General features: G+C 46.7%; 1 protein-coding gene across 1 annotated transcript in view; it reads right to left on the bottom strand.

Annotated features, from left to right (window-relative positions):
* The window catches only part of GABBR2 (gamma-aminobutyric acid type B receptor subunit 2), a gene marked incomplete at both ends in the record, with an annotated part of 366518 nt that overhangs the window by 238855 nt on the left and 102320 nt on the right, over nucleotides 1-25343 (bottom strand). Inside the window, one exon of the mRNA XM_079706435.1 lies at nucleotides 14136-14273. Within this exon, the coding sequence (XP_079562561.1) occupies nucleotides 14136-14273 (138 nt within the window). The remainder of the gene's footprint in view (nucleotides 1-14135; nucleotides 14274-25343) is intronic.

A 25343-nucleotide genomic window follows, 5' to 3' on the forward strand; every position in this document is an offset into this window, starting at 1 on the left:
TACACTACGGTTATGTAAGAGAATTTAATTATTCTTAGGAGATTCATGCTGACATATTTAGGGATGAAATGTCATTGCATCTGCAAAGTATTGTCAAGTGCTTTAACAAAAAATAAGTGCGTGTTCTGGCGGGGTCAGGTAGGGGAGAGAGAGGGAGAGGGAAATGCATACATGGCAAAACGCAAACAACTGGTGAATCTAGGTAAAGGGTATATGATGCTCATTGTACTTTTACCTTTTTTGGTGGGTTTGAAATTTTTCAAAATAAAAAACTGGAAGAAAATTTGGAGGAAAGGCAGAAATGTAAGTAGAGCAGCAAAAACTGCTTTAATGTCTGCATTAAAAAAATGTCTGCAACTGATTGGAATACAATCCATTTAATATACTTTATCCATGAATTCACAATGTTACTTATCTAAAAGTGAGAGACTGAGAAAGAAGGAACCCCAAAACAAAAACAAAACAAGAATTCCTGTAGGTCCTCCTATATTCCAGGCCACATGCCTGGCTCTGGGATTCTAGCTGCCAGCAAAGGAGATGTGGTCTCACCCTATGGAGGGAGCTGACAACTCTCAGGCAAGCTGGACACTGAACTGGGAACTGAACCTGCAAGGATGCTGCAGGGCAGGGAGAGACAGGTGCCATGGATGTCTCTAGCAGAGGCAGTGATCTGGCTGGAAAGGCTTCCCAGAGAAGTGGTGTTGAAACTGAGAACTGAGCAAAGATCCCTTCTTGCTAGTATGGGTGCTGGGTTGAGGCGGAGCTGCTTTGCTGTGCTGAGCATCTACATACCCATTACTATAGCAAGGGGCCTGGAGTTTCAGAAGACACCCAGAACTAGAAGGGAGCCATTTTCTGGTCACTCAAAGCCAACATGCCATCTTAGAAGTAACCAGGACAGTGCCATGCAACAGCTTGTGTGGGAACTTGGGGGAACTTTGAGAAAATTACGCTTATATCCGCATTTGGACATAATGTCTGAATAGTCATCTGACCTCAGATTGTTTTCCTCAAGTCGAGCGCTTCCTACTGTATAATGCTCTATCTCGGCATCATGGAAATAATCAATTATTTAATCTTCTTAGTAAACAGATTCAAAGCAAAAGCCTTCTGTATAATTCAAAATGAAAGTAGGCTATGCTCTATTAAAAAAAAATCAAGCCATTCATTACAAAACCACCTAGAGTAGAACTCTAAGTACCATATGCTTGAAATATTTAGCATGTTATTGATTTTCATGACAACCAGTCCATCTATTTTCTGAGTTGAAAAAAAACATTCATTTTTTACATACAACAAGTTACTGGATGAGTAATAAGTTTAAAAGTGTGTGTGTGGGGGCTTCCCTGGTGGCACAGTGGTTGAGAGTCCGCCTGCAGATGCAGGGGGTGTGGGTGCGTGCCCCGGTCCGGGAAGATACCACATGCCACGGAGCGGCTGGGCCCGTGAGCCACGGCCGCTGAGCCTGCGCGTCCAGAGCCTGTGCTCCGCAACGGGAGAGGCCACAGCAGTGAGAGGCCCGCGTACCGCAAAAAAAAAAAAAAAAAAAAAAAAAAAGTGTGTGTGTGCGTGTGTGTGTGTGTTTGTGTCATAAATGATTTACAGGGAGAACACAGGTCTGCACAGACAGGCTCACGCCAGGCTGTGTCATCATCTGCTGACAGGCAAGGTGGGCTGGAGAGGGGCCCCAGAGACTTGGAGGGAGCCTCCGCGGCCCCCACTTCTGCACCCTGAGGTCTGCTCACAGCAGGAAGCAGGGCAAGTCTTGCTCTTTGCATCTCACTTTCCTCATTCTGCCTCACTAGGATGATACCTGTTCTTCCTTCCCCACAGTGCTGCCCTGAGGACTGGATGAGGTTATGAGTGGCAGTGCGCTTAGTGGATGCCAGCATGGACTCCAGAACCACTTCATCCTGGCAAGCCCTTGCGAGACACCCAACCTTTCTGTGCTTCCGTTTCTTCATCTGTGAAATGAGGAGAGTAGTGTCCAGCTCACAGGGTTGGTGTGTAGAGGAAATGAGTTCATTTATGCACAGTGTTTAGAATCATGCCTGCCCCACAGCCAAGGCCACTGAAATGTAGCTAGTAGTACTACAAACTGGTTTGGTAACGTGCCACCCAGATGTGTTCATTCATGCTTTTTGAGCACCTACTCAGTGCCAGGTTCTGTGCAAGGCCCTTGGGGTACAGCCAAGGCTCAGACTGACAAAGACTGTCCTGAAGGAGTTCACAGTGTGGTGGGTGACACTGAACCCTCATCAGAAAACTGCAATATACTGAAGAAAGGGCAGAGATGAAATAAGTGATGAAAAGGCAAAGGGAGGGGCAGGGACCTCCTGCAGCTGGGGAGCAGGGTTGTGGAAGATTAGGGAGGCTTCAAAGAGGTGGCACTTGAACTAAATATCAGAAATGCAGAGGACTCCACCAGGTGCAGAGGGGTAACAGAGAGGGCATCGGGCAGTGGGCACAGCATAGGCAAAGCCCCCAGAGCTGCAGAGAGCAGATTACTAATAACTCAGGCCATGGCACGTTACCTAAAAAAGGCTCTGATGCTGTTCCTAACTAAGGCACTGACACTGTCCCTAACTAAGGCCCTGACACTACTCCTAACTCAGGCCCTCAGGCCCTTAGCACGCGGGGAATGGACTAGAGGGGGACTGAACAGAATGCTGGTATCACAGCTCTGCCGCCACTCACGGAATGACCTTATGCAGGATGTGTCACCTCTCTGGGGTCACTTCCTTCACCTTAGAATGGAGGGTTCCCTGCCTGGAGAGCTCTTGGGGAGACTGCATGCCTAAGTGGTAAGTGGCTTAGGAATGGAAGGGGAACCAGGCCCCAACCCGTGAGCCCCTAGGGGAGGGAATCGCATGCAGGGCCCAAGAGGGAAGCTAACAGGGTGAAGGCAGGTGCTGATGGCTTTGAGCCACAGGGGATACAGGGAATCGGGATGTGACATTATCAAGGTTATCTGGCCCATCAGCTGGTCCAACCCTCTCCCTTTACAATGGGAGGCCCAGGGAGGGATGTACAGAGGCTACACAGGTAGCCTCAGGGAGCTGGCCCCAGATCCCAGGAGGTAGATCAGGAGGCCACATGGGTGCCCTGGTCCTTGAAGGAGTGTGAGCATGGGGCGGGAAACTGTGGGCATCATCTCAGGTCATCTCACAACCAGCTAGGGTTAGTACGATGCCGCTGCCACATCACAGATGAAAGGCTGAGAGTGGGAGCGTAATCTGCCCAAGGCCATCAGCTAGTAAGTGCCAGAGCCTGTATGGGAACCCCAGCCCATCTGACCACAAGCCCAAGAAAAACAGGGTATCATCAGTATTACACGTTGACCAAGCATGTTAGCCCCTCTGGGCCTCCGTTTCCTCGTCTGTACAAATAGGCACAAGACCACTTTATCAAACAGGACAAGGATGGGGCAGTCAATGTCATACCATGACAAAAGCACTGTACTTTTGTCCCAGAGCACCTGCCCAGCAGCCACCAAGCACCCTGGGCCCTGCCTCACGCCAGTGCTAGCACAGTCCTGGGAGGAAAGCAGACAGGTATGGATGATGATGCTCAGGCTCCAGTAAGGGGAAGTGGTTTGTGTAAGGCTACCCAGCTGAAGATGGCAGGGCCAGGATGGGAAGCCACATATTCTCATGTTGAGCCAGTGCCCTTTCCTTTATTCCTTATTTGGAGCCACAAGTTCCCTCTGAACTCCTGGCCACTATGGGATCAGGGGCCTTTCTGGCTGAAAGAGACTCCCAGGTCAGCCTGTCACACTGAGGCTCGAGCACCACAGTTTGACAAGAGCCCCTGTGGTCCATGATGCTGACCGCAGGGACATCCAGAGGTGTTGAGAACACTGACTGTACCTGCATTTTCACTCTGACATTCCAAAAGTGGATCCTGGGGCTGAATCAGTAGATCTCTCCCCTAAGCCAACTGGAGTCTGAACACTTAGCCTCAAAACCCTTTCCCACTCAGCTGACACACCTGGCTGTCCTTCAGAAACTCCAGGTAATCCTGGGTGACAGGTACCTTCGATTGGCAAGAAACACCTAGGATGTTGTTAAAATTCAGAGTCAGGGTGAGTAGGGCTGGGGTGGGGCCTGGGAGTCTGCATTTCTAACATGCTCCCAGGTGCTGCTGCTGGTCCGTGGACCACACTGCTTCAGAGAATCTCTAGACCAGTATTTCCTTGATGATAAGAACTAGCCAAGGCATTTGTTTAAAATCAGCTTCCCAGGCTTCTTCCCTGGACATGCTGATCAGGGAAGCTGGAAATCTGATTTTTAACCAGTAAACCAGCACCCTGCCCCCACTTTGCCTCACCTGATGAGTCCTACCATCAGATACACTTGAGAAACACTGCCTAGTCCAACCCCCTCATCTGGTGCCTGAATGCCCACTGAGCATCCCCACCAGGAGCCATCCAGTCTCCACCTGAGGGTGGCCCGTCACGCTAAGGCAGGGGTTCTCACCCACTGCTGTGATCAGAATCACCTGGAGCACTAAAAAAGGACTCAGAGACCAGGCTGCTAGAAATAGGACAGGGCCTGGTGAAGGTGACCAGTTCGTCCCCATTTGCATGAGCCTTTCCTGTCCACGTTTCCTGCTCCACGTGTATTATTACTACCCCATTAGGTTGGTATTATACCCATTATACACATTTGTCCTCCTAGAGAGACTTACTTTTCTGATTCCCTTTCCAGTTCTTTCCAGATTCAACTTGTAATTCCAGACTTGATTCAACATAATCTGTGGTTGTGCTGCTTCCTAGCAGCATCAGCCATACCGTAAGCAGTGCGAGTAATTTATTTATTTAGAATGAATTATTTATACCCAGCATACTTCCAGGCAGTGAAAGACTCATCAACAATGGGGCCATTGGAGTTGCACACTGGGAATTGACATTACTTTAGATACCATGGTCTTGAATTAAAAATGGGGGACAGAACCTTGAATTGAATCTTTTACCAGATGGACAGGAAAGATACAGCTTGGGTCCTTGGCAGGAATAGACTGGGAACTGCCATGCACTTGGTAGCACTGTGCCCTTTTTTCCTCTGCTTCTGTGAAAATTCAACCAGAAAAGAGCATGTGCACCTTTCACATATGCCTTGGGCTTATTTGGCCTCTCCTGCAGGTTCTTTGTTTTAATTTTACTGTTCTGAATCACCTTCGCGGTCTGTGATAGTTCATTTCATCCACAAAACTTTGAATCTAGAGACAAATGGAGACACAATTTTTCAAGGAGTTCCCTGTCCAGGGTCTGGCTGGCAGCTCAGATGCCAACAGCATCAGTATGGTAATATGATCCTTAATCTGTAAGGAGCACCAGTCTGAAAAGGGCTACCACCTGCTCCACCTTCCCTGTCCTATCTGATGCTCTCAATGGCCCCAGAAGAAGGGCTGATTTAGTTAGCCCATTTCAGAGATGAGTTCAGTGAGCCTCCAGGAGGCTTGCCGATTTGCCCAAGGCTGCTGTCAGTGACAGACATAGGAGGGACAATTACCCAGAGCTTCTAGATTTTAGGCCTCAGTTCTGGCTACTACGCCCAACTGCTCTTCTGCCATATCCACCTGTCCTGGGGTGGCAGCGCTGGGCAGTGGAATTTGCACTGGTCTGGGAGAGTACACAGCAGGCACTGCACTTGTTGAATAAAGGAATGAATAAACAAATATGAGCATGAATGAATGAGAACAGAACGCTTCCCTTTCCCCACAGAAGATCAGTGGGTTCTGCTGGAGCCCTGTTGAGGGCTCATGCTTCCTCCCACCCATTTGTATGCAAACCAATAGCTAGCAACCTTCCCTCCCCTCATGTATGACACTCCACCTGCTCCCAGAACCTTACTTTACTGGCATCCAATGTCACGGCCAGGAAGGCCTATCCATACTCTCCAGTCCTCAGGGTCTCTCCCTCCCCCTCTACTTGGCCCACAATGCATGCCTTTAATATTTCCTCTCTTTTTCCTCCCCCACCTTTTTTTTTTTTTAATGAATCCAGAAGGTGGAAGCACCTCATAGATTATTAATGTGCTAAATGGCCCCTCAAGAGACCAGCGCCAAGAAATGGCTCCAACCCGCGCTGGATTATTGGCCTCCATTCTCTTTCTTAGAGAGTAGCACATCAGCAGCAGCAGTGGCAGTGAAGTTTCCAACTGTGGCTAATCACACCGTGGCTCCTGAGTGGTTTTCGATCAGGTCCACAGTCTCTGTCACTCCACGGCAAGGGTGTGGCAGTCACATGGGCTGGGCAGTAGTGGAGTTCTGGCCTGCTGGATTTTGACTCTTGGGGGCTGAGAAGCAGACGTTATGTGCACCTTGAGTGTCTTTCTGAAGAACCCCTATCTTGCCCCCAATGCCTTAAGTTTCAGGGTCTGCAGTGCCAGAGTAAATAACCTTTGCTGTTGATGCAAAACAGGGGCTATAATCGGAGGTCTGCTCCTGGGGAGGAGTCCTTGTCATTGTAACATTATTACATCATAACATTGTACCAGCAGCTACTGTTTTGTATCTATAAAGGTGCTTTCACCTAAGAGGAAAAGCCTTCACTGATTCTCACAACTGCACAAAACATATTAGGCTAATTTGCTATTCCCATTTTACATAAGAGAAAAGTGAGGCTGAGAAAGATAAAATAAGACCATGGTGTAATTACCAAGCACTGGAGAGTGAGCCATGGGACCCAGCTTTGCTGTTACTGTGAGAACTTGGGTAAGATCCTACCCACTTTGGGCCTCTGCTTCCCAGTGTGTGCAACAGGGAGACTGGACCCAATGATTGCTAAGACCTTATGTCCTTCTATGAATCTACCTCAAATTCCACAAACCACAGCTAAGTAAGAAACAATCTTTTGATTTCTCAGGCAACCTACAGCTTTAATAAGATAATCACATGAGAAAATCAAGTCAGATGACAAAGTTTCTGTTCCTATAAAGGAAATGGCATTGACCGATAGTTTAGAGCTATGTTGGAACTCAGTAAATAGCAAAGGGCTTGATTTGAGGGTTTTCACAGATTTGGTTTCTTAAATGTCAAAACCAAGCATGACTTAGTTTTTTCAGAAATCAAGTCCTAGACGTGCCAACAGTTACACAGAGTCGAGGTTCTCCTGTCCACATGCCCTCCTCACTTCCACTCCCTCACATGAGCTTGGCCGAGGAGACAACCCCATCACACAAACTGAAATGTTCCTGCCCAGGAAGGTCCTCGAGGGAGTGCCAAGGCAGGCCAGGAGGCAGGGTGGGCTGCTGAGGGGAGGCTTGGGATGGTGCCAGGAGAAATGCATCTACAATTTAATAATCTGCTGCAGCTGCCTTTTTAAAGGACAGGCTCTGCGGGATACGGTTCTTGATGAAATAGTGTTTGCAACTTCCTGCGAGCAGCCCTTTATCCCTTCAGGAATCTGACTTTACTTTCATCAGCAAGGCTATTTCTCTCTGCAAGCTGAGGCAACTATCATCTCACTCCCAAGAAGGAAGGAGTTTTGTCCTGCTCTTAGGGTGTGAACTCCCGCTGGCCACACCTCTTGTACCTTTGCTGGCTTTGCCTCCATCTTCCCCACCCAGCACCAAATCCTCCTGCTCCCCAGGCTCCGTGCTTTCAGAAGGACAGACTACGTTGGTGGGAGCTTTGTAGAACTTCTCCAAAAATGTGCAAGGCAGGGTCAGAAGCAAGCCCCCTTCAGATCTCTGAGGAAAGAATTCTAAGGGAGTCTGAAAACATTTCCAAAGGAAGCGTATTCGTTTAAAAGCATCAGGGCCAGAGATGGGAGATGTGAGCTGAGGCCATGCCAGAGATCATTTCAGGTGCCCTTTATGTCCTTTTTTACCAAGGGGCTGCAGGTGGAAAGCCCTTGGGTTCCTCTAGGTCTGGCAGGCTCTGATGATCTGCCCTCATCGTTAGGGATGAGCCTGAGGTCTAGAAGGCAGGCATCCAGCCCTTGGTCGGCAAACATGCCCAGGTACCCCTGAGCATCTAAGTCAGGACTACACCAGGCCCTGCCCTAGGGCAGCTCGAGGCCAGGCGGGCGCAGACACAGGGCAGCAAACACCATGCCAGGGCTCTGCAGGTAAAGGAGCACAGGGGAAGGAACGGGAAGCTCCACAGAGGAAGGAGCAGCCAAACTGCACCCGCTGGGTGGAGAGACCATGGGCAGAGGGAACAGCCTGTACGTGGATGGTGGCACATGAAGGAGCGGGTGGGTGGCAAAGAGAGGAGCACCTTTTGCCACACCACAGGCTGCGGGCTTTGTCCCGGGGATGTTTGCCCCAGCAGCATCCCCTGCTGTCTCCTCCATGTCCTCTTTCCCACAGGGGCTGTGTAAATTGAAATTCTGTGGACCAGGAGCACTTGTCAGAGTCCTGATGTCTGGGAGATGAGCGGGGATTAGAGGTCACCTGGCCTAAGCAAGTTCCCAGGAACCAACTGCATCCACGTCACCTGAACTGCTGGTTCTGAAATGGCAGCGGGGGTGAGAGGTGGGGTCCACAGTCCTTTAAGGATTTGAGGAATCCCTTAATCTGGACCTGCTCAGAATGGAGCTCGGGAATCTGCATTAACACAAGCACATCCTTGGCCCCCATAAATGACTCTCACCATATAGTGTGAGAGCCAGCAACCTGGCGTATGCCTACTCTATGGATTAAATCTCAGCAACAGTGGGACTGGATGAGACTAGAATGTTCAGGGAACCTCTGGCAACGGGACCTCACTACTTCACAGCCAGGCAGCCTGCTCCACGCCGGATGCCTCCAGCGGCAAAGGCTTGCTTGCAGGGAGAGGAGGACCCTGCTCCCCTCTAACTTCAGCCTTGCTCCTGCATCTCCCCACCTACATCTCAGAGACCCAGCAAAATCTCTCAAAGAGCCATGCAGGTCTGGAGGCTAAGATTTCTCCCTCCTCCCCAGAGCCCTGCATCTTCTCCAGTCTGAACATGCTCAGCCCTCCAACAGCCAGAACCTGACCCTCCCCAGATGCCTCCCAGGCTATGCCCTGGTGGGTCTCTCCCAGTGTGAGGCCCAGATGGCGGGGTCTGACCAGGAGGACAGGGACAGAGCCTGCACTGCACGCCCTGGACTCCACGAAGGTCCTCGCCTCTAGTTGGAGGAGCTGACGTTCCCGGTGACTCACATCACGACTTAAACAATATTAGCCTCTCGACACAGCAACCATGAATCAAGAAGCCCAGCGAAAAGCAAAAGTTAAATTTAACTGATTTTAGCACCAGGGTAAAATTTCACCCCTTTGTGGCGCAAATCCCTATTTTTGTAGTACCAGGAAACAGAAACAATTGATTACGCATTCCAGGCTGTCTCTGTCCAGAAAGCATTGTTCCCCCAAAAGGCAGTCGGTGCTCCTTTTCAATTACACAAATTACATGCATTTTCCCATTTGTGAAACTCTGTTTCGGAGCCCGGTTTTGAATAAGTTAAGGGATGGATCAAATCCCTTGGGCGACAGCAGACCCACTCACCCCAGTCCTCTACCATCTCTTCAAACAAGCTCAGCCTCCAGGAGGTGGGGAGTGGGCGGGAGGTCCCTGGAACCTGGTCCTGTGTTAGCAAATGGAGCTGTGTTCCCCGAGAGTGGGGGGAGGGAGAAATCTTCCAGGGCTACTCTCCATCAGGACCCACATCTTTGTTCCTACATCCCCCTGCTTGACTTCTCAGGCTGGGAGAAGTCTGTTCTCCTTGGCTCACCCTGTGATGCAGGTCCCCAGAACTCTCCAAACTGCTGGGTACCGTCCAATTCTTAGCCCCTCAGTGTCCCTCATCTATGCACAGCCGGAGCCCTGGATCTGCCCAGGTGTCTGGTAGCAGATGCCTAGGGCAGTGGTGGACTGAGCACGAGAATCACCCACAAGAGCCTGTCAGCAACACATAGGGATTCTGCTGAGGTGGAGGCTGAGGATCTGCATTTTTCTCCCAAGTCCTCGGCCTCCCCATGGTCAAGTCCACATTGTGAGAAACTCTGCCATGGAGGGTTTCAGGCTCCCAGTCTATCCCCTGCACTTAGTTCAGTTTAGCACTCAGTGAGGACCTACTGGGGTACTAGGCCCTGTGCGAGGCTCTGGCAACTAAGAGGTGAAGAAAACAAGAGTCCCTGCCCCCAAGAAGCTTACAGTCTAGTAGGGAACACCCAGATATAGAATAAACTATTCTCCACAGAATGTAATTCATTTAATAATGGAACACCATATGCAATATAGAAGTGATGTAGAACCATGCACGTTCCTCAATCTTCTTTTCACTATCACTCTCCTAAGAAACCTTTAAGCATTTTTTCCTAATCCCACCCCACTCATGAAATTGTAATACCACAGATATACTATATATCCATTTATGCATCATATGTGTACCTGTGCATTATACATAAAAAGAGTGAGACTTTTTGCCCTCTTCCCACAAGAATGAATTTTCACCCCCTTGAGGGAGATGACCCCCCCACTGAGAAGGCATTGTTTAGGAGGGAACAATTAATTCACTTAGGGATGGGAGGCACAGAAGGAAAGAGATCAGGAGAGGCATCACAGAGGAAGCAGTACCTATCCAGGGTTTTGAAGGATGAGCAGGAGTTCAGCAAAACAGAGAAGGGACTCAGCATCTAGCCTCCCTTGCTGGGCAACCTGAGCTCTTGCTTTCCTCCCAGAATTCCTCCTTCCTGTGGAAGCCGGCCTCCAAGATGGTCCCTAGTGATCTTTGCCTCCTGCTATAGCTTGTATAGTCCTCTCCCTCATAAATAAGAGCTAAATTTGTGATCAATAGAATACGGCAGAAATAATGATATGCAAACTCTGAAGCTAGATCCTAAAAACTTCTGCAGTCTCTACTTTGGTCTCCTAGATGACTCGTTTTGGGGGAAGCCAGCTGCCATGCCATGAGGACCCTGTAGTAGCATTATGGAGAGGCCCCCACGGGGAAGCCCCAATTTGCCAGCCATGTGAGGGGACCATGCTGGGAGCAGACCCTCCAGCTCCAAGCAAGCCTTCAGATGATGCCAGCCACCAGCCTCCAAATCTGCCAGCTGGACCTCAAACATCTTGGAGCAGTCGCAAGCCATTCTGTGGGTCTGAATTCCTGACCCCCAGAAGTAATGGAATAATAAATGATTATTGTTGTTTTAAGCCACTAGATTTTAAGGTGATTTGTTACACAGCAATAAATAATACACCCCACATCTCATAACCCAAGTTTCTGTCTTGTCAGCTCCTCTAGGCTGGAGGCCCTCTTTTGCATGCTGAGGCTGGGGAGCTCTAGCTGCCAAGCCAGAAGTTTGCAACACTGTGCTTGCTCCTACAGCTCCTAGAGAATTCTGAGGGGCAGACAGTTCTAAGTGAGGCTCAGAGAAGGTCAGGAAGCTCCCTGGATTCCTCTGGGGGGGGGGTGGATTTTACAGGGAGCTTGCTCTCTCACGTCTGGGCAAAATATCCAGCTGCAGACCCTTCCCTCCCTCCCTCCCTCCCTCTGACCATTCAGCATCTAATAAGGTCTGTGAAGTGTTAGGCACCAGGAAAAACAGGAGTAACTCAGGCCTCGTTTCTGTTCTCAAGGAATCCATAGCTCAACTAAATACATCCCCACATCTGCAAAGCCCTAAGAGGGGGAAAGGCAGACAGGCTTGCGGGGGTGGGCTGTGTACATGCTCTGCTAGAAGTAAACAGGGGGAAGTGAGAGAAAGAATTTCTAGAGGGCTACTTTAGATAGTGCAATAAGAAAAGGCTTCCTGGAAGAGGCAGCATTTAAGCTGGGTCTCTGAGAACGGGTAGGACTTGGCATACAGGTCATGGGGAGAAGGGGATGTTTCAAGTGGTGGGAACAGTGTTTCAGGAAAGACAAGGAATGCTAAGTAGTTGGGGTATTCAACTCAGGGAATAGCAGGAGACGGGGCAGGGGTGTCAACAACGATAAAACAAGAAACACTTAGTGCTTAGGACATGCCAGGGCACAGTTCTAATCCCTGTTTAATAATTTAGCCCACACAGCAGCCCTATGAGGTCAGTCCTCTTATTACCTTGCTTTTACAGATGGGAGGCTGAGGCTCAGAGAGGCAGCGCCTGGCCCTGACCAGCAGGAGTCTGGCATGCTCCTCAGTACTCAGGAGAGAAAACTCAAGGGCAGAGAAGGTGCATGACTCCACCAAGGTCTCATGGCTGTTTGTGGGCACCGCAGGGTTGGGAGCCAGGCTCCCGCAGCACATTGAGCCGTGCTGGTTCCCAGCTACGTGGTTAGGTTTGCACCAAAGCACGCTGAGCTGCTTTTCTGGCCTCATCCACTGTTGCATCCGCCCACCCTCAGCATGGCCTGCTCCGGCCACAGAGAATGACTCACTGCTCTCCAAGCCCACACTCCTTCCCACCTCCTGCTTTTGCATGCCCAGTTTCCTCTGCCAGCAGCGCTCTCCTCCACGTCTCCAGCTGTCCAACGCCCTCTCCTCCTTCGCAGCCAGCTCCCCATCACCTCCCCTGAGAAGCCTTCCTGAACCCAGGGCTGAGTGGGTGGGTGGCTCTCCCCTGGGACCCCACTCTTCCCTTATCACAGCTCTGCTATGGCTGCCTCCCACCTCCCCTCTGGGGCACGAGCTCGGGGCTCTACCCCCAGCGCCCCATATACGCAGGGCTGGACTCAGAAAGTATGTCAGTCAATGTGAGCAGAATGAAACCAGATCCCCCTGTGGTCTGGCTCCTGCCCACCCCTTCATTCTCATTCTCACCCCCCTGAGTCCCCACCCACCATGCTCCAGCCCCACTGCCCTCTTTTCCGTTCCCTGAACAAGCCAAGTTTGTTCCCATCACAGGCTGTCTGCATTTGCTATTCCATCCTGACGTGGAATACCCTTCATCCAACCAACTCCTTCTCACCCTTCAGGTCTGAGTTCAATTGTCACCTCCTCTAAGAGGCCTTTCCTGACTGCCTCGAGGCGGCCACTATTTATCCCATCACCCTGTTTACCTCTACCCTAGCCATTGCCTTACTGCAATCTTATCTCAAGGGCCAAACTGCCTGAGTTTAAATCCTGGCTCTTACCTATGAGCTGAGGGTCCTTGGGCAAGTTACTTAGCCTCTGTGTGCCTTGGTCTCCTTATCTATAAAATGGGATGATGATAATACCAACAGCATAATACCAACAGTTGTAAGGAGTACATGAGTTAATGAAAATACGTGCTCAGAACAGTGTCTGGTATGTTGTAAGCCTGACATACATACTATACAAGTATTGTTCTTAGTATTATTACTTAATTGTTTATTTGCTTATTGCCTGCCTCCCTCCTAGAAGGTAAGCTCTGAACAGGTAGGGACCACGTCTGTCCCGTTCAGCACTATATCCCCAGTGTCTACCCAAATTCCAGGCACACAGTAAGTTGCATTATATTTATTGGATCGATGAATGATGGATGATGGATGATGAATGGATGGATGAATGGACAAGGGATGGATGGATGAAGCAAAGAAGTAAAACATGTTCCTGGGCCACAACTCATCATTGGGTCTCATCTTTCTACACTTCTCTCTCACATTCTAAATAACAGCTAGCACTGGTGAGTTTCACCTATATCAGACCACACATTCACTGGTGGAACATACAACAGCATATAACATGTGCCAGTGTAAAGAGTGAATAACAGCCAAGAGCCCCAGAAAAGGCTTAACCAAGGAGAAAGGCAGTCTTAGTGGACAAAATAATTTCAGTGAGGGCGGAAGGTTTGGATCATCTAGTTAAAGAAATGGTGAGAGCAGGTCTCTGAGGCCTGAAGGTCTAGGGTGTACTTGGGGAAAGGTGGGTTGTTTAGAGGGGCTGAGGCATGGAGTGAGTGGCAGGGATAGGAAATGAGACTGGACAGGAAGACTGGCTGGATGTTGACAGTCCTGAAAGTCGGGCTAGGGAGTCACTGAAATATTTCAAACATATAGTGATGGCGTCAGGGCTACCCTTTAGAGCCCCACTGTGTCAGCCAGGACAGGCCGGAGGATCAAGCCAGGAGGTAGGGGCAGTGGGAGGCTGTGTAATCATTCAGGAAAGAGTATGGGAGGTGTGAACTGAGCAACTTAGGAACCATGTTGGGCAAGGAACCATTTCTGAGAAAGACTGGTGGCCAAAGACAGTTCCCCAACCAAAGGTGGCCCAGACCTTACCTGTACCAGATTCCAGCCTTGGAGGGACTCTGCGATGATGGACGTAACAGATGGACAGACTCCTCCAAACACCATCAAGTGGTTCGGCCCATATTTTATTGCGTCGTAGAAGGCTTTCAACCCTTTTGCATTATCACACTGGGGAGCAACACAAAGAAAGAGAAGCCCAAATTAGAAACAGCTTTCCCCAGGGACAAGAGCCCAACAGTGGATTCACACAAACAAAGCTTCCTCATGGGAAACCTGGGTTTCAGTTCTCTCATCGTGAGGCCTCTCTTTAAGCCAGTCCTGAGCCCATGCTGTGAGCTCAGTGAGGTGTGGTCTTGGTACCTCTCTTCCCAGCTCTCCTCCCTCTGAGTGCCCTCCAAATCTAGGACTTTAGGCTCCCCAGCTATCTCCCTTCAGAGCACACTGAGGAATGGGCCCCCAAATTCCTCACCCTGGGCCTCTCCCATCATGGTCATCTATATTTTAAAAGAAGATAAATCCACACCCATTAGGATGGCTATTATCAAAAAAGTAGAAAACAACAAGTATTGGCAAGGGTGTGGAGAAAGTGGAATCTTTGTGCATTGCTGCTAGGGATATAAAGTGGTGCAGCTGCGATAGAAAACAGTACTACAGTTCCTCAAAACAGAATTAAACAGAATTATTATATGATCCAGAATTCCGCTTCTGGGTATATACCTCCAAGAACAGAAAGCAGGGACTCAAAGAGATATCTGTACACCCATGTTCATAGCAGCATTATTCACAGTAGCCAAAAAGTGTAAACAACCCAAATATCCATCAAGAGATGAATGGTTGAACAAACTGTGGTTTATACATACAATGGAGTATTTTTCTGCCTTAAAAAGGAAGGGAATTCTGACACATGCTATAACGCGGATGAAACCTGAAGACATTATGCTAAGTGAAATAAGCCAGACACAAAAGGACAAATGTTGTATGATTTCACTTAGGTGAGGTACCTAGAATAGTCAAATTCATAAAGATAGAAAGTAGGATAGTGGTTACCAGGGGCTGGAGGAGGGGGAAGCGGGGAGTTAGTGTTTAATGGGTACACTTTCAGTGATGGTAACATTCCGGAAATGGATGGAGGTGATGGTTGCACAGCAGTGTGAATGTACTTAATGTCACTGAACTGTACACCTAAAAATAAAGTGGCACATTTTATGTTATATACATTTTATCACAATAAAAAAGGAGGAGGAGGAGAAGGAGAATGAGGTGAATCTAAAGGGAAGAATCTGTTCAGCAGACACTTGCCAAGCACCACTCTGTGTTCAGCCCAGGGCTGGATGCTGAGGAAACAGAGAAATTGGACACAGCCCTGCCAAGGAGCTCGCATGAGCGGAAAACAGATCCTGGTGACCCGCTCTGGAAATGAACAAGGACAAATGTCCGCAGATGTTGGGAGTCAGTTACGGCTCACCTCCCTCTTCTCCACTTCCATCACTCTCATCAAGCCGTGTGGCCGGCTCTCCCCTGGACAGAGCCACTGGCTGCAAACTGGGCGTCTTGCTCCTCCTGAGACCCAGTCAAGCCCAGTCATCACCTAGCAGTCTGAGGCCCCTTTGTAAAACATAAATTAGTCCCCTTTTTACTCTGCTGCTTTCTGTGCACTTAAAACCCAAACTCCTATCAGAATATAATTCTCAAAAGGTTAAAAACATAATTCTCATGAAAATCAATAGTGGGTACATGTCAACCTTTTATTTAACTAATAAAGGGCATCTGCAGGATGACAAGGTCGATTCAAAAGAAAATTTGGGAAACAGGGATTTTTATAGTGAATGCAAAATAAGAAATAAGATTGCTAAGTTAGATACAAAACTGGTTAGTGTCCTATAGGGCAATAAAACTATCACCTTTGGGGACAGAAAAAGAAATCATTGAAAACCAGCACATCTTATCAATTTTAGAGAATTGTAAGATGCCTTAAATTCCCCCAGTCAGATGACCCTAAGGAAGGGCTGTTAGAAAACACTCTAAGTGTTAGGCTAACTGGTTATATAATAACTATTTTATATTATTTACAAGTTTGGTATGATATTCTTCACCATCCTTACCATAATGGATGCAGGAAGCCACAAGATCCAGCCCTGCCTCCCACTCTGACCTGATTTCCCTCCACTCTCTTCCTTGCTCACCAAGTGCAGCCTTACCAGCCTCCTTTTTGATCCTTGAAAGGAAAAGCAATTTCCTTCCTGCCTCTGGGCCTTTGCACTTGCTGTTTTCTTTGCTGGGAATGATATTCACTCGGTTCTCAGCATGACTCACTCCTCATCATTCAAGTCTCAGCTTAGCCGTTACCTCCTTAGGGAATTCATCACTGTTGCCCTACCCAAAATGGTCCTCACCCCCAGTCACTCTCTAAGATGCCACCTTAGTTAATGCCCTAATATAGCTCCTAAAATTATCTGAAATCACCTTGTCTATTTTTGTTTGTCTGCATATTGACTGTCCTTTTAATTAAAATGTAAGCCCTCTGAGGACAAGGCTTTTTGGTCATTGTTTCTACCGCTGTCTCCCCAGAGCTTATACAGGAGCCTTAGTAAGGATCTGCTGGATGCCTGAGGGGGCCCTCTGACCTCCCTGCATCTCTTTCTCCCCTCTCTTTCTACTTCCATGTGTCTCTCCTTATTTTTGTCTTACTTTGTCTCCCCGCCCCTTCCCCTCAAGTGACCATGATGTGGGACCAGAGTGGGTTAACATTTGTTGCTCTCTCCTTGTCTATTTGAGAGACTCTGGACTGAGATCCACGGTGGGCGTCAAGAGGGATAGAAACACGAGTCTGACTCAGTTCCTGGCCTCAGAGAGCTCACTGCCCAGTGAGATAGGGGCACGGGTGGCCCCAGCATGTGATGGACAGGGCTCAGTGCTGGGGCAGAGGCACCATGGGGAAGCACCAGGGAGGGCTCTGGGGTCAGGGGTGCGTTAAGACTGAGGATGAGGGCAAAGTGGCCTGTGCTAAGGCTAAGGAGTGCTCTGAACGCCAGCCAAGAGAGTTTGGATAGTACCCTGGAGAGATTCAGGAAATGATTCAATTTTAAAATTTTAATTTAATTTAAAAATTGGCCAAGTTAATTTTCTTGCCAAGAAAGACAGAAGGAAAGAAAGATGGAAAGGAAGGAAGAAAGAAGGAAGGAGGAAGGTCGGGGGGAAGAAAGATGAAATTCTTATTGCTTCTTGGGGCCCTCTATTAATTGCTCCTGTTTCTTGATTGAAAGGAACACTTCCCACCCTCAGTGGAGCCCAAGTGGATATAACACAGTAGTTCATGTTTTAATTGTTTCTAACATGATTTACTGAATCATTTTCCATTTTAATACATTCCTGTAATGATTTTAGCTTGCTTTGTAATCTGTACTAATGACAATGATGATACAGTACCACAAGATTTATAATCAAGGCTGCATTAAAATAATATTAGCAACAATGAACTTATTAATACCTGTTTGCTCAGCAAACGTTTCTCCAGTACCTAGTCCTTGTAAGATTCTTCATTAATAATGATGCCCTGGCTTCTCACAAATATGTACCTTCTGAATGTCAACTCAAAAATCTGAGCATATTTAACCACTGGTATTTGAGCTGCAAAGTTTATCTCACTCAGTTTTCACCAAACCGTGTGGAAGGCAGAATTCTGGCTCCCATGACCCACTTGGTCTTACTCTCATGCATATGTTATGTTACACGGCAAATGGGACTTTGCAGATGTAGTTAAGGTTAACGATCAGCTGACCTTAAAGCGTTATCCAGGTGGCCCAGTGTATTCACACAAGCCCTGAAAAGCAGGGAAGTTTTTTTGGCTGACAGCAGTGGGGAAATCAGAGATTCAAAGCATGAGATGTATTTGATGTGCCATTGTTGGTTTGAAGTTGAAGGGGGACCTCAGTCCTACAATCGCAAAAAACTGAATTCTGCCAACAACCTGAATAGTTGGGCCTCCAGATAAGAACCTAGCCCAGCTGACTCCTTGATTTTGGCCTTCGAAAGCCCTGAGCAGAGGGCTCGGCAGAGTCATGCAGGTCTGGACTTCTGGCCCACGAATGGTGAGACAATGCACAGTTGTGGTTTAAGCCACTAAATTTGTGGTCATTTGTTACAGCATCAATAGAAAAGTAATGTGGTGAAGTAAAATGAGAAAAATTAGAATAATACAGTGAGATTTTCCTTAACGTTAAATGTATTCCATTTAGAGAACTATCCTTAATTTAAAGATAAGATCCTTCGTGGTTTGTACGGTGTTGAAACGTTTTTCTGTTATAAAATTGCAGATAGTAGCAGGGTTTTGTTTTTAATACCCTAACGCAGCAAAATAAAATGTTTTCTACCCTACGTACATTTCTGTTCCATGTCCCCTGGAGCCCCGTCTCTTTAGCCTTTCCTGGTGTGTAAGAGCCAAATGTGTGAGCATTGCTAACCCAGCCAGCCTGGCACCCTCATTTTCAGATGCAAACAATGATGACTAGAGAGGTGAAGGGACTTATCCACTGTCCTTTCAGGATTAGGGGAGGGATTTCGGGATCCCCAGTTCAGAGCTTTCTCAACAGTCTAGAGAACTCAGCTCAACAGGCGAAGGGAAGGGAAAAGTCAGCAGCATTCTAGAAAGGACCATTCTCCCCCAGGGTAGTGCTGCAAGCCCAGGCCTCTTCCTGATCAGCACTCTTGATCTGAGGCAGGAGAAACAACCTACTGGGCACCAAGTAAGAAAGAAAAAGAGAAAAGGGGAGAAAGATGGGAAGTCAGAAGGACAGAAGAAGGGTGCTTCCCCAGCTCCCCTAGAGAGCACGTTTGCAGCGAATAACAAAGTAAAAATCACATGGATGTACCTGTCCCATTTGAGATGCTACTGTCCCTCATCCTCATTTCTAATACTGTCTCTTCTTAGCTGACATGGTTAGTGTCCCCAATATGTAGGCTCTCCAGTTGACCTAAGCTTAATTTTTGTGGCTGGACCAGCATGGAGGTTTTTACACTCAGTCCAGCAGGGCCCTATGACCCAGGAAAGATGTTTGGGATCCAGTGAGAGGAGCTCTGGGTTCCTGACCTTCATTTCCACCTGCAGTTCTCCTTTACCTGTTCTATATACAGCTTCAAGGGGCCACATAATACTTAATTTGAAAAGAGGATTTCATGTATAGTCACAAAAAAAGGTTTGAAAACCACAAAGGAGATGACCCCAGAGGTCCTTGCCTGTGTATGACTTTTGTCTCTGGCCTAGGGAAGTGCAGGTGGGTGTCCCGCAGGCGAGGCTGGATGAGCCAGTCACGTGAGCGCACACTACAAGCTGCTCGCTGAAAGTTCATCCACTGCACATCAGTTTGCCTGATGATCAATTCAACAAACCACGGGGGAGTTTCTCTAAGTTTGAGTTTTCCAAGGGGTTCCTTGCAGACACTTCACATGGCTATTTCACAAGGATTTGTTCTTGCTGCTCAAGTGAAAGTCAATTTCAACTGTATTTCACATTTCAGTCCTTCCTAAATGCTGGGCTTGGAGATGTTCCCCTAATGCTTGTTTATTACTTTCCTCTTCTTGTGGGCTCCGGACCTGCCCCTCATGAGCCAGGGAAATGCTGAAGCTTTTCTATTCCCCATTTAAGGTGTCTGTCAGATGGCTTTTAGTGAGCTGGTCACTGGGCAAAACCATCATTCTGAGAAAGTATTTATGACATGTTGTCTTTGAGCGATTTGGCTTTTTGATGAATTGCTCTCAGAGCCCGGATAAGGGGGTTCTTCTGTCCTGGAAGAAAGCTACAGGCTTTATCATGTTCCCCTACTTTCCCCACCTCCCCCACTAGGAACTCCCCCCACTCCCTTCTGGAGGGTACAGCCACACCTGAACAGCAGACAGGGAGCTAATTCCATCGTGGTTCACATTCTCCTGCAATAGTTCAAGGCTAAATGACCAGCTACAGCCTCTGATCTGCAGTCCTGCCACCTGGACATGGGCTGGCACACAGTAGGGCCTCACTAACTCTTGCCCTCCCCCTCCCTCTTCTCTCCAGGATTTTTCCCCCTTGCCTTTCATTGACCTCACATCTCCAGTAGCTCATGGTCACTTTCTCCAAACTCCCTTCCCCTGTTTCACTTCCAAAGGCTTCTTCTCCTTCCCTGCCAAGATGGACTTGTCACAAAGAAATCATAATGAACACATACAGGCTCTTAAAATTCAGCACCTATAAATGGGAACAGAGCCAAAAGCCACAAAAATCATTTTTAATGAAAAAGCAGAACTCTAGAATAAAATTATTTTCATTTAAATCTCATTTTTAAAGAATTAAAATACTTTTTTGACTGAAAAAATTCAAAGAAAATGTTGCTGAGAATTAAAATGTAAAAATGCCAAGAAAATGTCAGAGTTAATAACGACCAGTTTGAAACTGGGAAATACTCTGCACAGAATTTCAGAACTGAAGGAGAATGTAAAAGCTAACATGTCCAACTCATGCCCCGGATACAGTCCTCCTCTGTGCATCCTGTTCCAGGAGTGGTCAACATCTGCTTACATCCCTCCAGTGGCAGGGGTCTCACTCCCTCACCAGGGAGCTACTTTGCCATTGGTGCTTCTTAGAAAGTTCTTATGTTGGTCGTGAAATCACCCTGCTTTTGCATCCCCTGTTCCAACTTCTCATTCTAGAGCAAAGGTCAGCAAACTTTTCCCGTAAAGGGCCAGGCAATAAATATTTTAAGCTCTGTGGGCCACATTGTCTCTGTTGCAACTTCTCAACCCTTTGGAGCACAAAAGCAGCTACAGACAATACATAAATGAAGGAACATGGCTGTAATCCCATAAAATTATTTACAAAACAGGCAGTAGTTGGATTTGGACCACTGGCTGTAGTTCGCCCACCCCTGCTCTAGAACCTCACAGAACACGTACAGTCCTCCATCCCCACGAGAGCCCTTCAGATACCTAAACTCAGCCAGCCTGCCTCCACAAGACGCTTTCAGGCCAAACGACCCTTAGCTCTTCTAATCATCCCTGTATGATACAGTTTCACACCCTTCTCGTACGTGGGCATCCTCGGGAGTGGTTTCAGAGGACAGATATTTCCTGGATGCACCCCAAATACCTCCATCTGCCCTGCACAGAAAAGTAACACAAGCTAACATGTGTTGTACACTCACTATGTGTCAAGCATGGTAATAAGAACTTCATATAAATTATTCTATTCATTCCTCACAGCGTTATGGAAGGTAGGTACTGTTATTATCTTCATCTCACAGAAAGGGAAACTGAGGTTCAGAGAAGTTAAAAAACTTGCCCCAAGTCACATAAATGGTAAGGATTCCATCTCAGGCAGTGTCACTTCAGAGCACTGTTTTATTTTAAATAAGAATTTGTTATTATGAAATATTTCACTTGTAGAATAGAATATATATATACATATAACATATATAGTATGAAAAATAGTAATGTGAACATACAGTATACCCAACACCCAGTTTATGCTGAAGCCCCTGTGTGCCCACCCTGCCCATATCCCTCCTTCACCAGGAAGAACCCCTAGTCTGAATTTTGTGTTTATCCTTCCTTGCTTTTCTTTATTGTTTACCGTATGTATGTTTCCTAAACACTGTATCATTTAATTTTACTTGTTTTGAATGTATATACAAGTGGAATCATGCCTGAAACTTGCTTTTATGGCTTCACATTATGTTTGTGAGATTTTTGTTGCTGAACAAAGCGATAGCTCATTCATTTTGATAGCTGTGTAGTATTCCACTGTGTGAACAGGCCATGGTTTATTTGTTAATTCCCCCTGATGGACGCTTGGGTTGTTTCCAGTGTTTCATTTAGTTGCTGCTGTAAGCAAGACAGCTGAATGTTTCTATACATGTCTCCTGGCACACATATGTAGAGCTTCTCTAGGGTATAAACCTAGAAATGGAATCACTGAATCATAGGATTTCCCACATTTTGTCAAAGTGGTTTTATCCATTTACACTCCCACCAGCAGTGTTTGAGATATCTCATTACTCCACATCCTCATCAACTTTATTTTTTGCCAATCTTGTGGGTATCGGATATGTCATTTTAATTTGTATGTTCCTGATTATTAAAGAGGATAAGCCACTTTTTCACATGTTTGTATGTGTTTCTACTTCCTCTTTTGGACTGGTGACTTTGCCTACTTTTCTGTTGGATCGTTTGTCTTTTTCTTATTGATTTGTTCAGACCATCCCTAGCCACAATGCTAAAATGGACGAAATGATCACCACTCGCATTCTGAGCATAGACTTCCATTAATGCAGCCTCAGACGACAGTCCTTCTATTTGGTCCCTACTTCATGCAGAGTTTGCTGTCAGCAAAAATAAGTAAATCAGCATGTGTAATCTTGGTAACAAAACACCTACGAACCTTTCTCGGAAAGAAAAAAGAAAGAAAGGAAGGAAGGAAGGAAGGAAGGGAGGGAGGGAGGGAGGGAGGGAGACTACTTGATGATAAAATCCAGCCAAGCACAGATGAATCAAAGTATAGATCTCAGGAAAGGAGGGCTTGTGATAAAAAGGAATGATTGCAAGAGCTGGACCCATTGAACATGAAACAATCAGCAATGTAAAGATAATAACGTAACATAAAATTCAGAAGGCGGAGGAGGAAAAAGGAGTTGTGAGACTGCTAATTTCCTCTCCTTCCATACAAGGACTTTAATGGATACCATCGAAAGTGGAAAACTGGAGTTTAAAAGCTGGGGCTCTAACCTCACTGCTCTTCCTAATCTTTTATTACTCTTAGACATTTTAAAACCAAATATTTTCTGTAGCGAAGGCAAAACTGTTTAATGTTAAGCAATTCCTTCTGCTTTACTCTTCCTTATTTTCTTGTTACATTCAGAAAAATAAAATTTCACATTAATTTTAAATAGCATGTAATAATGACCTTTTTATAAAATTATTTCTGTCCACCCCTCTACTTATAACATCTGCATGGAGAGATGTCTGGAATGAGAGTCATCTCATGTTAAAGATCGAGAGATTTTGAGTAATTTTTAAAAACTCTCTTCTCTGTACTTATTTGTTTTACTTGAATTTCCTAAAGCACATATTACTTTTATAAAGAGAGAAACTCATTTTTAAACTGGTAGGCTTTTCACACCCAAGATGCTTTCTCACTCATTTAAGTTCATCTCTTTCTGTTCTTCTGTGATTGACTTTCTGAGCGAAAAGCACAGGACTTAACATTTATTATTGCTAAATCATGTTAAAAATTAGCCCAGCACCATGGCCAACTGAATTCAACAAACTATATTGTTTTTTCATTGAAATTGATTCATTCAAACATTTTCTGAGCATCCACTAAGTGCTGAGAGAAACAAGTTAAGTCCCTGTGACATATAATTCCTTCAACAGAGTAGTTACTGAAAAAATGTTTACTGACACATTTAATTTGGAAATAAGAATGGTAATAATAGCACAGCAATCCCTATATAACATTTATTTATGCCAGGCACTACTACTAATTTTTTAGTATTTATTAACTCAATCCTCATAACAACACTATGAAGCATGTCCTATTATTATCCATATTTTAATAGATGAAGAAGCTGAGGGTCAGAGAGGTGAGTAATTTGTCCAAAGCTTTATACAGTGAGTAACAGGAAGACTTGGGATTCTGTTCTCCCCGGGCACACAGTGACACTCTAACTCCCCAGCCTTCCTTGCGACTAGGTGTGACCACTGAGTTTTGGGCAATGCAATGTGAGCAAAGGTGATGGGCGCTATGCCCAGGACTGGCCTATGAAGTCTTCTCATGGGTTCTCCATGCTCTCTTCCCATCCACAGTGTCAGTGGGTAAGACTCCAAAGACCTAGAACCTCCGCAAACCCCAAATCCTTATGCCCGTCATGGAGGGGCACCGCGACTGCCAGAGAAACTGTCCCAAGGAGGACAGCCTCCCAAAGTGACAGACTCCAGGAGCAATGCCTTCAGTATAATGTCTTGTTCTTTGCAGGCAATCCCAACACTTAACTGAGCACAGCAGCCAAATAGATGCTTACCATTTGTGGTCAGCACAAGACTCAGCTATGGACAATCTTGAGCCCCTTCGGTCTGGCTGAGACTTCATCAGAGCTGCACCACTGCCCGAGTCTCTTCCTACTCACCTCCCCTTCCTTCCCCCTCTCCTTTCACAGGTGGCAGACCTGCCCACACTCTGAAGACTTGCCCTGCCGTTCTCTGCTCTCTCCCCTCTTTCTTTCGTGAGCATTGCTCCCAATGCACATCTAGCTCTGGGGATCTGCTTCCCAGAGGACCCAACCAACACACCCTCTGACCTGCATTTGACTATGACATGAGCAAGAAATCATCTTAATGCTTTGAACCACTGGAATATAAGGGTGTTTGTTACTGTAATTAGACTGCATTGACCAGTAACACTCTTAACCACCTGCTATAAGAAGCCTGAAATACAAGAAAATCAACACACCTGGGAAACTATTACAGAAAGGTGAAAAGTGTTTGAAGAGAGACAAAAAAAGATTAGGGGGAAAGGTAGAAAGAAATTATGCTGTACATTTAAAATGTGTTCCCCTATCATTCAGGACACTGACGTCAAACCAAAATTCAAGAGACATGAGCAGATATAACTCAGATTTGCTGCACTGGGTGGTCTTCATCCCCTCTGTTCCCCTGTGCCCACAAAGGGCCTGGCTCCAAACAGGTGTTCAGTACATATTGGCTGGACGAAATGACTGCTGCATACAATTCCTGCTGGTGGATACAGCCTGAAATAAAAGTAACCATAGCTGTAGCTCTGTCCCAAAGAGCTTATTAACTCCAGCCATCTTGAGTTTTTCACACTCCTTCCCCAGGCTGATGGACAGACCATCTGCTTCTGTAAGTCTCCAGAGAGCCAGACTGCCCATCTTGGATGCTGAGAAAAACTGGCATTTCTGTATTCTCCCTAAAGCTGTCACTCTGAATTCTTGGCCGGCTGCAGACTATGTTATTTGAGGATGATGGAGCCGTAGCACACATCTCTCCTCTGTGCTGGGAAAGCCAATTACCCAATTTACAAAATGTTTTTCAAAGACTGGTAGATACAAACTCTGTTTCCTAATTACCTGTCAATAAGTTCCTCATCATATGCAGGTGTGACATTTTTAAAAGTCAGGGTCACGAACACAAAACATATGCGGGCTGCTTGTCAGGAGGGTTGGGGTGCTCCCTTCTGCAGGTTTGCACAAATATCAC

This window comes from Hyperoodon ampullatus (genome assembly GCF_949752795.1).
Source record: "Hyperoodon ampullatus genome assembly, chromosome: 6".
Taxonomy (NCBI): Eukaryota; Metazoa; Chordata; class Mammalia; order Artiodactyla; family Ziphiidae; genus Hyperoodon; species Hyperoodon ampullatus.